At 35.4% G+C, this 13,395-nt stretch overlaps 1 protein-coding gene across 2 annotated transcripts in view; it reads left to right on the top strand.

Annotated features, from left to right (window-relative positions):
* DNAH11 (dynein axonemal heavy chain 11) overlaps positions 1-13,395 on the top strand; it is a 294,793-nt gene that overhangs the window by 31,268 nt on the left and 250,130 nt on the right. For both annotated transcript variants that reach the window (XM_033088403.1, XM_033088404.1), the window contains exons 9-12: positions 6,239-6,355; positions 10,789-10,926; positions 11,240-11,364; positions 11,879-12,074. In XM_033088403.1, coding sequence (XP_032944294.1) covers positions 6,239-6,355; positions 10,789-10,926; positions 11,240-11,364; positions 11,879-12,074 — 576 coding nt within the window. The remainder of the gene's footprint in view (positions 1-6,238; positions 6,356-10,788; positions 10,927-11,239; positions 11,365-11,878; positions 12,075-13,395) is intronic.

Below are 13,395 nucleotides of genomic sequence, written 5' to 3'. Positions count from 1 at the left end.
GTTTTAGGGTTTCTCAATGATTAATAGTGAATGGAAAGGTCACTTTAGGTATTTTCTTTGAGTTCTTCCTACAGGACTATTTGAGATCTGGACAATTATGGGCAGAGACTTGCTTTCTTATTTACTTTTTATTGAAATATATTTGACATGTAACATTGTGCAAATTTAAGGTGTACATGTTAATTTGATACATTTATATATTGTAATATGATTGCCACAGTAGCGATAATTAGCACCTCTATCATGTGAAATAATTATCCTTTCTTTTTAGTAGTTGCAGTCATTAAGTTCTAGTCTCTTAGCAAGTTTCATGTTAGTGAATCTAGACAACAATATTGTATTATAATATCAAACTTGCTAAGAGACTTGTTTTCTTAATTGTTTATGCATAACAGCTTGTCAGGTGACTTTAGGCTTAGCAGCTTTGCTTTGATGACATTCTGAGGTGTTACTCGATTAATTAAAATTTCCCAGTAACTAAGCAAGGATGGTGGCTATTCTTCATAAGGATAACCCCTTGGCTCCGCTTAGTCTCTGTTAATCAACACCAGGAAGAATATGGTAGGCAAAAAATGTGTGTAAATGCAGACTTGCCTTATCTTCCTGAATTGTATAAATTATGTTTGATGGTGGAAGCGAATGTATGTATAGAAAATATTTAAGATTGTTATATTGCAAATGGAAGAAAGTAAAGAGATAAAAATGGAGGTAAGGTTTTTTCTTTAAAAAGTTATGGTAAAATGTATTTTACATAAAATTTACTATTTAAATTTGTAAGTGTACAATTCAGGGGCATTAAGTATATTCACAATGTTGTGTAACCATCACTCCTATCCACTTACAGCACTTTTTATCATCCCATATAAAAACTCTCTACCCACTAAATGGGAACTCTTTATTGCCCCCTCCTCTCAGTCTCTGGTAACCTCTATTCTACTTTCTCTCTCTCTGTATTTGTTTATTTTTAGGTATTTCATACAAGTGGACTCATACAATATTTATCTTTTGTGTCTGGCTTATGTCACTTAGCATAATATATTCAGGGTTCATCCATATTGTAGTATGTGTCAGAATTTAATTCTTTTTTAAGGCTAAATAATCTGTTGTAAGTATATACTGAATTTTGTTCATTTGTTGATGGATACTTGGGTTATTTCCACCTTTTGGCTATTGTGACTAATGGTGCTATGAACATTGGTATACAAGTATCTGTTTGAGTTCCTACTTTCAATTCTTTTGGGTAAATACTTAGGATTAGAATTGCTGAATCGTATGGTAATTCTGTTTAACTTTTTGAGGAATTTCCAAACTGTTTTGCACAATGGTTGAACCATTTTGCCTTCCCACCAGCAATGCAGAAGGATTCCAATGTTACCACATCCTCACCAACACTTATCTTTTCTCCTTCCTTCCTTCCTTCCTTCCTTCCTTCCTTCCTTCCTTCCTTCCTTCCTTCCTTCCTTTCTTTTGTGGATAATAGCCATCTGAATGGCTGTGAAGTGATACCTCATTGTGGTTTGATTTGCATTTTCCTAATGATTAGTGGTGTTGATCATCTTTTTAAGTGCTTCTTGGCCATTTTTATATGTTTGGAGAAATGCCTATTCAAGACTTTATCCCATTTTTGAACTGGGTTCTTTTGTTGTTGTTGAGTTGTAGGAGTTCTAAATGTAGCAATCCTAAATGTGTATGCACCAAACAACAGAGCAGCAAACTATGTGATTAAAAAGCTGATAGAACTGAAAAGAAAAATAGACAAATTCACAATTTTAGTTGGAGATTTCAGTGCTCCCTTCTCAGCATTTGAAAGAATAAGTAGATGAGAAATCAGCAAGGATGTAGAACTCAGTACCATCAACCAAGAAGATCTAATCAACATTTATAAAACACTCCATGCAACAACAGGAGAATTCACATTCTTTTCAAGTGCTTGTGTAACATGTACCATGATATGCAATTCATATCCCGGGCCATAAGACAAACTTCAACAAATTTATAATATTTGAAATCATACAGAGTATGTTTTTGATGACAATGGAATCAAACTAGAAATCAATAATGGAAACAAAACAAGAGAATCTCTAAAAACTTGTAAACTGAAAAGCACAAATAAAATGTAGAGAACTGAATGAAAATGAAAATACAACATATCAAAATTTATGGGAATAGCTAAAGCAGTTCTGAGAGGGAAAAGTATATCACTAAAATGCATACGTTAAAAAAGAGGAAAGTCAATAATCTAAGTTTTCCACCCTAAGAACCTGGGGAAAAAAGAAGAGCAAAGTAGGTGTAAAGCAATCAGAAAGAAGGAAATAATCAAGAACAGAAATAAATAAAATTGAAAACAAAAATAATAGAAAAATCAATTACACTAAGAGCTAGTTTTTTGAAAAGACAAAGCTCTAGCAACACTGCAAAGAAAAAAGAAGACATTGTCAATATTAGGAATGAAATGGGCTACCATTACATCCTCTGCAGATATCAAAAAAAGAATAAGAAAGACCAAAACCAAATAAAAACTTTTAAACACATAAATTTGACAACTTAGATGAAATTGACCAACTCCTTAAAAGAACATAACTACCACAACTCACCCAATATGAAATAGATAATTTTAAATTGAGATTAATTGACATATAACAATGTATTAGTTTTAGGTGTATAACATAATGATTTGATATATATACATATTGCAAAGTGATTATCACAGTAAGTTTAGTTAACATCCCTCATACACATAGCTACAATTTTGTTTTCTTGTGCTGGGTGAAATAGATAATGTGAATAACACTATAACTATCAAGAAAATAGGATTTGTGATTAGAAACTCCCAAAAAAGGAAAGGAAATTTAGTCCCCAAATTGTTTCCCTGGAGAATTCTACCAAATATTTAAGAATTAACACCAATTCTACACAATCTCTTCCAGAAATACAAGAGGAGGGAACACTTCACAACTTGTTTTATGAGGCTGGTAGTTATCTTGATATCAAAACCAGACAAGACAATGCAAAAAAGGGAAAAGTACATACCATTTTCCCTCATAAATATAGGTGTAAAAATCTTTAAATGATTAGCAAATAGAATTCAGCAATATATAAAAAAATTGTACATCATGTCCAAGTGGGGCTTATTCTAGGGATGAAAAGCTGGTCCAGTATTTGAAAATCCATGTAGTCCCCATATTAACAGGTGAAAGAAGAAAGACGTCATGATTGTGTTAATCGATGCCTGAAAAGCATCTGACCAAGTTCAACATCCATTCATGATAAAAACTCTCAGAAATAGGAACGGAGGGGAACTTTATCAACTTAATAAAGAACATCTTCCAAGGCCTAAAGCACATTATATGTACATAACAGTAAAGGACCTTCCTAAATCCCAAATGCAAAGCATAGAGTCAGCTGCCTACTTGCATTTTTACTTACATATTTGATCAACGTCTCAAAATAAACGTGCAAAACTGAACCCCTGCTTTACCTCTCCCCAAACCTACTCTTTCCTGTCTTCTGCAACTCATTAAATGCCACATGTCATGGGCTACTTAGTGCAAAACCTGGAGTATTGCGCTTGCCTATAAACTGCTGCTTCAGCCCCCGTTTTGACATCATTAGGGTCTGTTCTTCACACAGCTCAGGCCAACCGTGTCATTTCTCTAGCTAAAACTCTTCATTAATTTCCCATGTCACTGAGAAAGGGCGATTTTGCAGTTTTCAGAATATAGAAAAAATTGATCATTGATTCTTGAGTAATACCAGCATGTCATTTATTCTTCAATAACTATTTATTGTGAGATAGCTGTGTGCTGGGAACCTCATTAAATATTGGTACTCTAATTGTGGGGGAAAAAAACGCGCACACAAACAAACCTGGCCATTAGACTCCTAGAGCTTAAAATCCAGGGGAGAATATAGGTAGGCAATTACAAGAGTGTTATGAGAGCATTTGTGAAGGGCCTCTTCCCAGTGGAGGTGAAAAGGAAACAGAAAATAACTGAGAGATAAGTAGAACTGAAAAAGAAGTAGAAGTGAAACAGGTGAAGAATGGATGGAAAAAAAGATGTTAGCAGAAAACTGTGTTACACAAACAGGGATCCAATAAGGCTGGTTGGCTAGAGCCTACAGTGTGAAAGGGGAGGGATACGGGAATAGTGGAGAGTGTAAATAGGGTCCAAATCACAAAGGAGCTTGTAGATTATGGTGATATTTTAAGACTTTCTTTTAAGAAATCAAGGGCTCTGAATTAAGGTTCTGAATTGGAGGATTACAAATAAGAGTGCCAAATGGAAGAGTTTCCATTTTAGAAAGCGTGTTTAGACTGAAGTTTGAAGACTGATTCGGAGAGACAGGACTAGAGACGAGGCAGGTAGAAAGTGGTTAGCAGGAATCCAGATGAGTGGAAAGTGTGATCCGGACTAGGGTTCTGCCTGGCAAGATAGAGAATAGTGGACATATTCAACAGGTGGTTAAAGGAAAGATCGATAGTAACGTGACCAAATGAAAAAGGAGTCAAAGAGATGGCGGACATTCCTGTTAGGGTGTATAAAAAGAAGAGCTGCTTTATACAGAAGTTGATGAGTTGAGATGTATGTAAGATCAGTGTGAATTATCTGTGGGACTTCCTAGGGGAGAGGGAGCATTGGCAGTTCTGAATTTGGTTTGAGCGAGTAAGAAAGAGAAAAGTTTGGGAAGCAGGGAGAGAGGTCTAGGATGGAGATTAGCATTTTCCCCCCTTTCTGAGGTATTACTTATTTACTAAGTATTCAAACAATGTTTAAAGCTCTTAAGTTGTATGTTCCTTGTTGCCATACCGAGAAGAGGGCTAAATTAGGCTTGTTACAACTTGTTGGGAAGTTGTGTTTACTTTTAAAAGTCAGTAATCCTTGCATGAAGAGACTGACTGGCTCTAATTCAGGGGAACTGGAGATTTCCTTGATGCTAAATATAACGTTGTGGTACTTGACAAAGTGCTCTAGAACTTTGCTCTCACGCCGTGTTTTCAGTATGTGTTCAATGCAGCCTACAGTGCATTCCTTCATAGAAGCATCGTGGTTACAGTGTGGGCTCTGGAGCCAGGTTGCCAGGCTTTAAAATCTGGTCCTATCATTTACCCATGGTGTGACTGTGGGTGAATTATTTAACTCCTTTGAGTGTGTTTCGTTGCCTATACAGGGGAAAAAAATATTGCCCATATCATATGTTGGGAGAATTAAGGTAATAAAAAAATGTAAAGCATTTAAAATGGAAAACTGAGTAAAAGCTCACTGTCATTATTATCATTATTATTGTTTTTATTATGACTAGACGGAGGGTCAGTTTATGGAGGTTCCAAAGGGCTTCTTGATGTTAAACATGTGGCGTGTAGTTGAGGACCAGTTTGATTGGAAAGCCCGAAGACTTTCTGAATTTCTGGGATTCCTTCACTGAAGACTGAATTGCAATGCTCTGCAGATAATAGTTATTCTTTCACTGTTTCATGCTTTCTAATTATGGGAGTGGGTGGTTTCGCATCAGGAGGAAACTGGGGGTTGTTAATCGCATATTAATAAGACACTGGGAAAATGTAAGAGTATTTTGTTTCACCTTTATCACTAATGATGCTTCCTTACAGACCTCTGTTTTTTATTCTCATCCGAAAAAAGTGTTTCCTGGTAGGTTTTTCTGCTCCATGAAAAACAAAATAAAAAAACTTCCTATTAAACATATAGATATACTACATTATAATGAGAGTGGGTTCTGTTTTTGTTTGTTTGTTTCTGAAAAGCTTTTCTTTTTCTTTTAAAAAAAATTTTATTCAATTTATTGGAGTGACATTGGTTAATAAAATTATATAGGTTTCAAGTGTACCATCCTATAATACATCATCTGTATATTACATTGTGTGTTTACCACCCAAAGTCTAGTCTCCTTCCGTCACATATATTTGACCCCCTTTCATTTATAATCAGAATGGACTGGCAGAAGGAGGATAGACTGGTGGGTCAAATTACTGATGTTGGGGTCTGGAACAGTGAAAAGAATTGTGAAAAAATGGCCTGACAGCTGCTAAATGTTCAGTGTTTCTATAAGGCTGACGCTTGAACAGTTGGTTACATAAAGCTGTTTCTTGATCTTCCCTGGAATCTTCCCATGAAAAATAAATTCTTTCAGAAAGGCAGAGAGGTGTGTTATTCTTGTGTGATTGGAGTTTTCACTATTGGACTCTTTCCTGTGAACTAATATTTTACTTTGAATTTTACAGGAATTTGAAAGTGATTATGTTGTATTTAAGTCCAAAACTTTGGATTTTGACAGAAGGCTTGGGACAATTCTTTGTGAAGCTTTCTTTAACTGCAATGGTTTAGAAGCTGCATTCAAGGTTAGTTCTGAAGAAGCTATGATAATGATAAATTACTAATGAATCCTTTAGACTGTTAGATGAAAGGGTTGAAAACATTCCTTTCTGATTCAGGTAAACTATTAACTGAGTCACATTCTCTTCATATTCAGCTTGCTGAATTATACGCTTTGAATAATGCACTAATGAGTGATAAAGTTTACTTTGATCATAGTCAGTTGTAACTATTGATCTTTTATCAATAAGTTTTTTTTATCAATGAGTTGTAATATCTTTTATCAATGAGTTGTAACTCATTCCCTTTATAGCAAGTTTGGCATGGCCAATGAAATATTCAAAAGTAAGCCATAGTGAAAAGTGAAAAACATCTATTGATTTAAGAGTTTTTCTTTTTACCATTGTTTACATATGTTGGATTCACCTGCCCACTTTATTACTCTGACTGAAATAAATAGCCATTTACAGACTGTGTTTCATCAGGTATAACATACCATGGATTATCAGCAATGCCATTATGTTGTGTATCAATAAAAATGTTAAAAAATTATAATGCCATGATTATATGAGGTAGTCGAATTTCCGAGATGTTAAAACATGAAAGAATGTTTGTCATAGAATTGATGAAATATGGTGTGTATGCCTTGAGTTGCGTAAAAGAAAAGCGTCTGGATAGTCCTCCCAAAGGGAAAACTTTTAATATTGGGAACAGGGACACCATCTGAAACTTGTTTGTCACAAACGAGAATTGCAAGTCAACTATAAATTCGGATGACATCCCAAAACAGGACTGAGGCTTCAATACTAGAAGAAACCTAGCTAGAGAATCATGGGCACAATTCATTGAAAATGGTAGGGCAAAACAATATAACAGACACAGATTTTATATAAGATATTTGTTTGGTTTTGACCTTCAAATTCAAATGAATTGGTCAGATGGTGATGAAGCTACTAGCAGTCTTTTGGTCCCAGTAAAGCATTTGAACACAGAGAATTCATGAGACTCAAGTACTTCTTTGTTTTTTAAGAGATCTTGGATGAAACCGAGATGCTGCCGGCCAAAATATATAGCCTGTTATAAAATAAAACCACCTGTAATCCCAGCCCTGAAAAATACTATTATATTTAACACTGCCATATTTTCTAGATATGCATGCCTATTTCTCTTTGACAAAAATTACATCATATTCTGACCCTCTTTTGTAACATTTTCCAGTCAGCTCTGAATCATAAATGTTTTCTTGCTTTTAGAACAGAATTCAACAATATTATTTTTTAATGGCTGCACAGTAGCCTATCAAATCCTCTGTTACTGGAGCTACTTGTTAGTGTTTTTGTAAATAACTGGAAGAAAGAATGTAGAATGAAGTCTTAATGACAAAGGCTTTTCTAATTCAAGTCTGTCTTCTTCCCCTTCTCCCAACCATGAATATGGATTCTTTTCTAGTTTGTGCCAATTTTTTTTCTAAGCAATTTTTATCTCTTATCGTCGTATAGTTTAACTCTCTGCATATTTGTACCTTCTGCTGAAACAAGATGAGCTACTGCAGGGTGGGACATCTTATGGTTTTTGTTGTATTTGGATCATGTACAACCACTTGTGGAAAGCAGACATTTAAACGCTTGAAGTAAGGTGGGCTGACTGGGTGTCAGAGGACTGAAATGACACTGGGGGAGGGAAACTGCAGAGAGAGTGGTGGCAGACGAAAAAATGACAGAGTTGCATATTTAGGGAGAAAATGATTTCTACCATAGTTGTGGGATGATGTACTCTGACCACTTACTCTTGTGTGCCAGAGACTAAGTACTTGCAGACCTTTCTCTGAGGACCAGGCTTCAGTGCCTGCTCTCGGCAAAGACTTGGCTAAGAAGGGCGCTGGGACCAGATGCTATTCTGCTCTAGTTCAACACCTATAGTGTTGACACTCACTAAAAAACAAAACAAAGCAAATGACTCAGGGATGTTTTCTCTTAAATTTACAGTTTGTCTACATGAAGGTAGAGTGAAGTGTGTAAGATAAAAACGTGTCTAGAAAAGTGTTCAGGCAATGTAATTGAAAACTATAAAATCATGATGTGTATATGGTTCAGGCAGCAACAATCTTTGAAAGAGGCAAACCTAGGAAAAATATAAACATACACTACTTGAACAGTGGCAACAGCATTATGAAAGCCATAATTATAAACTGAAACTAAGAAGTAGAAGAAAATGAAGGTAAACCTTACAGATCTCTAGTGGGATATTTAGGGAAAGAAGCATAAAGTGGGAGTGCATCTTTAATCTCAGGTTGATAGGAAGGGAAACATCTATACTCTTTATAAACTAGCTCTTTGTTCCACTGTGATAAGGAAACAAGAGGTTCAAATGAACTTTATTCTCATCCTGGAGGGTAATTATTGATTGAAAAATTATGATAATGTGTACTGTCTAAAAGGTTGACTTTTTTTTTCCCCACTACTACTCTCTGGCTTTACAGTCTCCCCAGAGAAAATTCTCTTTGTCTTTCTTATTTTACATTTGGAGTTAAGCCCCACGAAGCATAAGCAAGAGGTGTAGCTAGGAAGCTTCTGATATTGTTTCAGTTGTGGTCCATATGATAAGTGTTTGAAAGTGAATGTTGTAAAATAAATGTTTCCCTACTGCTGTTGGAGTACATTTCTTTGTTAAATCTGTGTAACAGCGTTTACTTTTGAATTTAAACATGCAGTCCAAACTCAACAAAACAAATGGTTGTGAGAAGAAAGTTAATAATTTACATTTTGTTAGGTAACAGCTAACCAAGCAGATTTTAAGATATTTAGCAGTTTCTACAATAATTATAATTAGTATTACCAGGAAAAAAAAACACGTTATTTGTCTAAATTGGCCTCTAAGATACGGTTAGAGTTACTGTTTAGTTTTATAATGTTTTCATTATGTTAATTTTTGTTTTCAGTGAATGTAGTTTATGGAAATGTTTATAAAATGTTACATGTTTACAGTGAAGCTGTTTTTTAAAGAAAACAAATTTGAGGGAACACCTATTGTTTCCCTCAGAGGAAAAACATTTATTTTGCCACTTTGCTAACAAGGCACAAACCTCGGTATTATACAGGTTTCTGTCACCTTGATTGTATTTGGAGAAGACATCTTCAAAGAAAACACCTATATCTTCAAAGAAAACACCTATATAACAGGCCTAATAACTAACATTTTATGAAGCCTACCCAGAGTAAGCAAACAACAAAGTAACAGTTTGAAATGGTGGCTGATGAGAGGCTGCACAGAGAAGCACAGCCCGGTCAGACAGCCCAGTGTCACATGCCAGCTCCGCCATTGGCTGTGTGAATTGGGGCAGGTTACTCCCTCCCCATAACTCAGTTTCTTTATCTGGAGTATGTGATAATAGCATTTTAAGGCCCCTTCAAATAGAGTGCCCGGCCCATTGTCAACCCTATATAAACATTGCTTATACAAAAATATGTATTTTAATGACATTCTTTTGCTTGCAAAGAAATCTGTCTCACACTAGCTAGCACACAGAAGAATCCACGTGGGGCAGAAAACAAGACAGGAAGCGATGGAAATCCAAGGTTAAGCTCACCGGATAGGCTAAGCTTTGTGGAAACTGATGGTAAAGGTTAGTTTGGCTCTAGGAGGCTCCATGGACTGAGCAAGAAGAATTTGAGGACCTTCACTTTTCTGCTTGCTGGTCATATGATCTTGTTTCAGTCCACGTACCTGCTTTTTTCTGTCTCCTACTCATTAGCTTCCTCTGAGTGCTAATAGTTTCTGTTCACTCAAAAATTTGCCAGCCTAGGTTCCGCCTGCCATGGCCAGATTCTCCTTCTGAGAGAAAGAATCTAACTAATTAGCTCAAGGCATTGGTTTGAGTCAGGACATTCACATGGAAGGAATTGGCTGCCTGTGGAGTGGTTGTCCGTGGAAAAGGAACAGGTTCCCACTGCTGCTCCAGGCTGCTGTGTTGGGGTTTGGCTTGGTGGTGTGGTATGGAAGATGGACAGCTGTGGCAGGACAGCCATCGTGATGTGCATGCGGTATAATTATTAATGGTGTGAACCTAGAGGCCCTTGCTATTCTGTATCTAAAGAATACATATGTAGGAGGGAAGAACAAATAAAGAGTACATAAATCTTTTTCTTCTATCCGCAAAGCATCTTCTGAAACGTTTCCTGGTGCCCAACAGGAAGTAGTGTTATCTGTGAGCAGGGATTGCTGACCGGCTGGTTCTTTTCTGACTCCTCTTATTTTCTGATGAGGAAGGGAAATTGCATTTAGAATTTTGTTTATTGGAAAAATACATTTTAGATTTGGAGGTATTGCATGATGCTTGTAGAGTTCTAGATTTTTGCTCTGTCTTTAGTCATACAAGAGAGTTAATGAGGGAAACAGTGAGCTGAGTATTTGTACTAAAAACCCCTGGTTCTTAACCTTTCTTGAACTTTGATTTTTATAGCTTTTGACCGTATTTGGGAATTTTCTAGAGAAACCAGTTGTCATGGAAATTTTCAGCCCACATTACAGCACACTGGTGCACATGTTTAATGCCGAGTTGGATATGTGTAAGCAATTGTATAATGAACACGTGAAACAGGTAAGTGGGGGATGAAGCTGAGCACAGCCATAGCATCATTTTTATGGGTAATGGCCATCAACTAGGACTGCATTTAATGATATCTAAAGATTAGATACAGGCATGAAGGCTTTATGCTTTTCTTTAATTGGTTTCCTTATGGAATGAAGAGTGTTCTTTAGGACCATAACTCTTCTACTAATCACGTGACTTAATGCATATATTTTATATATTTGTACTGTAAAAGAACGAAATGAGCAACTGTTTGCAAAGTTGGAATGCATTCTGATTAAATGTTCCCTTTCTTCCTCTTCACCAAAATAACAATTTGCAGATTGACCGTGGAAATGTAGCTCTTAACAAGAACATGCCATTTACGTCAGGAAATATCAAATGGGCGAAAGAGGTCCTTGAACGACTTCAGAAGTTTTGGTCAAACTTTGCATCTTTGCAGTATCTGTAAGTAACCCGGTTTATTTCACGGTAAAATGGTCCTAATGCTACAGGCGATTTTTATGTAGGGCAGGAGCTGTTCCTTTGAGCACTGAGTCATTGCCTGTAACTCTTTTTATTGTCTGGGCTCATTGATGGGCATTCATCCCCATGGTTTTGGAATGTTCAATGGGACTCATAACTTTGTATATTTCCATGTTTTCAGGTCCTTTTTTGTTTTCCTTTTCATTTATCCTTTCTACCCACAATATATTGGTAGTTTCTTTGTTATTGTTTTTCCTTTGTCCAGCCACTAGTAACATTCCTTTTAGTGAGCAGAGCTCTATTCCTTTCTCTTTCCTTTGTAAGAAATGTATTTGGCAGATGCCAAATAGGTATTAAGACAATTCACATTTGGCCTTTATTGTTTCTCTTCCTAATTTTTGCAGTGTATTGTATTTTGTATTCTATATTATTATAAAGTGGTTAAGCTGAAATCTATGGAATGTATTAAAAAGTGGAAACAAACTTATTCCTACAGATTCTTGGAAAGTCCCGATGATGCCTTAGTGTATGAGAAGTATGTTGAAATGACAACTTTGCTAGACCAATTTGAAAATCATATCTATAATGAATGGAAAAGCAATGTGGATGAAATCTGTGAATTCAGTTTAAATCAACCCTTGGTTAAATTCAGTGCCATAAATGGTCTTCTCAGTGTCAACTTTGACCCAAAGGTAAGGGTTTGATGTTTTTAATATGTCTTATCGATGTCATTTTTAGTATAAGTGTGTTTCAGATACCTCCAGTCACTTATATGGTGGAAAAGTGGCAGTGCTGTGAGGAATATAACTGAAAACAACTTCTAATAGGTCTGTGTTTTAGAGATTTATTTCCTACATTCTATATTTATTACTCTTTATTTTGCTTCAGAATTATTTATTTACCACTTCCATCTTTACTTGATAATAACCTAGTTGAGAGTAGGGTCCATTTCATTGTATATAGGGGATGGCAAAAAATGTATACAAGTGGACACTTTGGTCAGTGTGGCTCAGGCAGTAGTTCACTGGAATCAGGAGTGTCTGGACGCTACTGGTAACCATTTGGAGCACTTCTTATAATTGCAGAAGTCAAACATGACTTGTATTCATCTTTTGTTATTGGTATATATTGAATATTACCATTTTAATAGTTTTTCTTTCTTAAAATGTGTATACATTTTTTTGGCACCTCCTCTGAATTTGTGTTCTGTATTTCTAGCACAGTGTCTGGTACTTGGTGATAAGATAAATGCTTAGCTCAGTTGAATGGAATTATTAGGCTTTTATCAGATGTTTTCTGGCTTGAATTATATTCATAGTACATGTACCAGTATTTTTAGTTAATTAAAATTTCATCATGTAAGTTAAGATTTGGGGAATCCACAGGATATATGCAATGAGAAACCCTTTGTCATGCTTTGAGTGGACTGTGGTAAATTTTGATTGTCATACTGTGTTTCCTCGAAAATAAGACCTAACCAGATAAGCCCTAGCATGATTTTTCAGGGTGACATCCCCTGAATATAAGCCCTAATGCGTCTTTTGGAGCAAAAATTAATATAATACCTGGTCTTATTTTCAGGGAAACACAGTAATATCTTTCAAAGGGACAATAAAATGGAATATGTTGATTAAATTGATTGTAATTTTTATAGAACAATTTTCAAAAAACCCCATAAAACAACATATAAACACCAAAAATAATATTAACAGTTAAATAATATTTTAGAAGATTAAACAAATTTGTTAAACAAATCTTTTGTTATCACATGATTAAACCACATAACAGAGAAATTTTATGTTTTCTGAATACGTTTATTTTCTCACAATTTCATTACATGTTACATAATAAGGCTAGCACTCAAACTTTAATAGCAATTATATATGTGTGCATATATTCATATAATATACAATGTGTGCATATATATGATAAATATGATATAAATATATTTTAAACAACCTATCTCTAAGTCTGATAGTTTGGTGGGAATCACAAAAGAAGCTTTCTTTTCTG

This window comes from Rhinolophus ferrumequinum, chromosome 20 (genome assembly GCF_004115265.2).
Source record: "Rhinolophus ferrumequinum isolate MPI-CBG mRhiFer1 chromosome 20, mRhiFer1_v1.p, whole genome shotgun sequence".
Classification (NCBI taxonomy): Eukaryota; Metazoa; Chordata; class Mammalia; order Chiroptera; family Rhinolophidae; genus Rhinolophus; species Rhinolophus ferrumequinum.
Note: the sequence above shows the minus strand (reverse complement) of the source record. Positions and strands in the feature narration are given on the sequence as shown.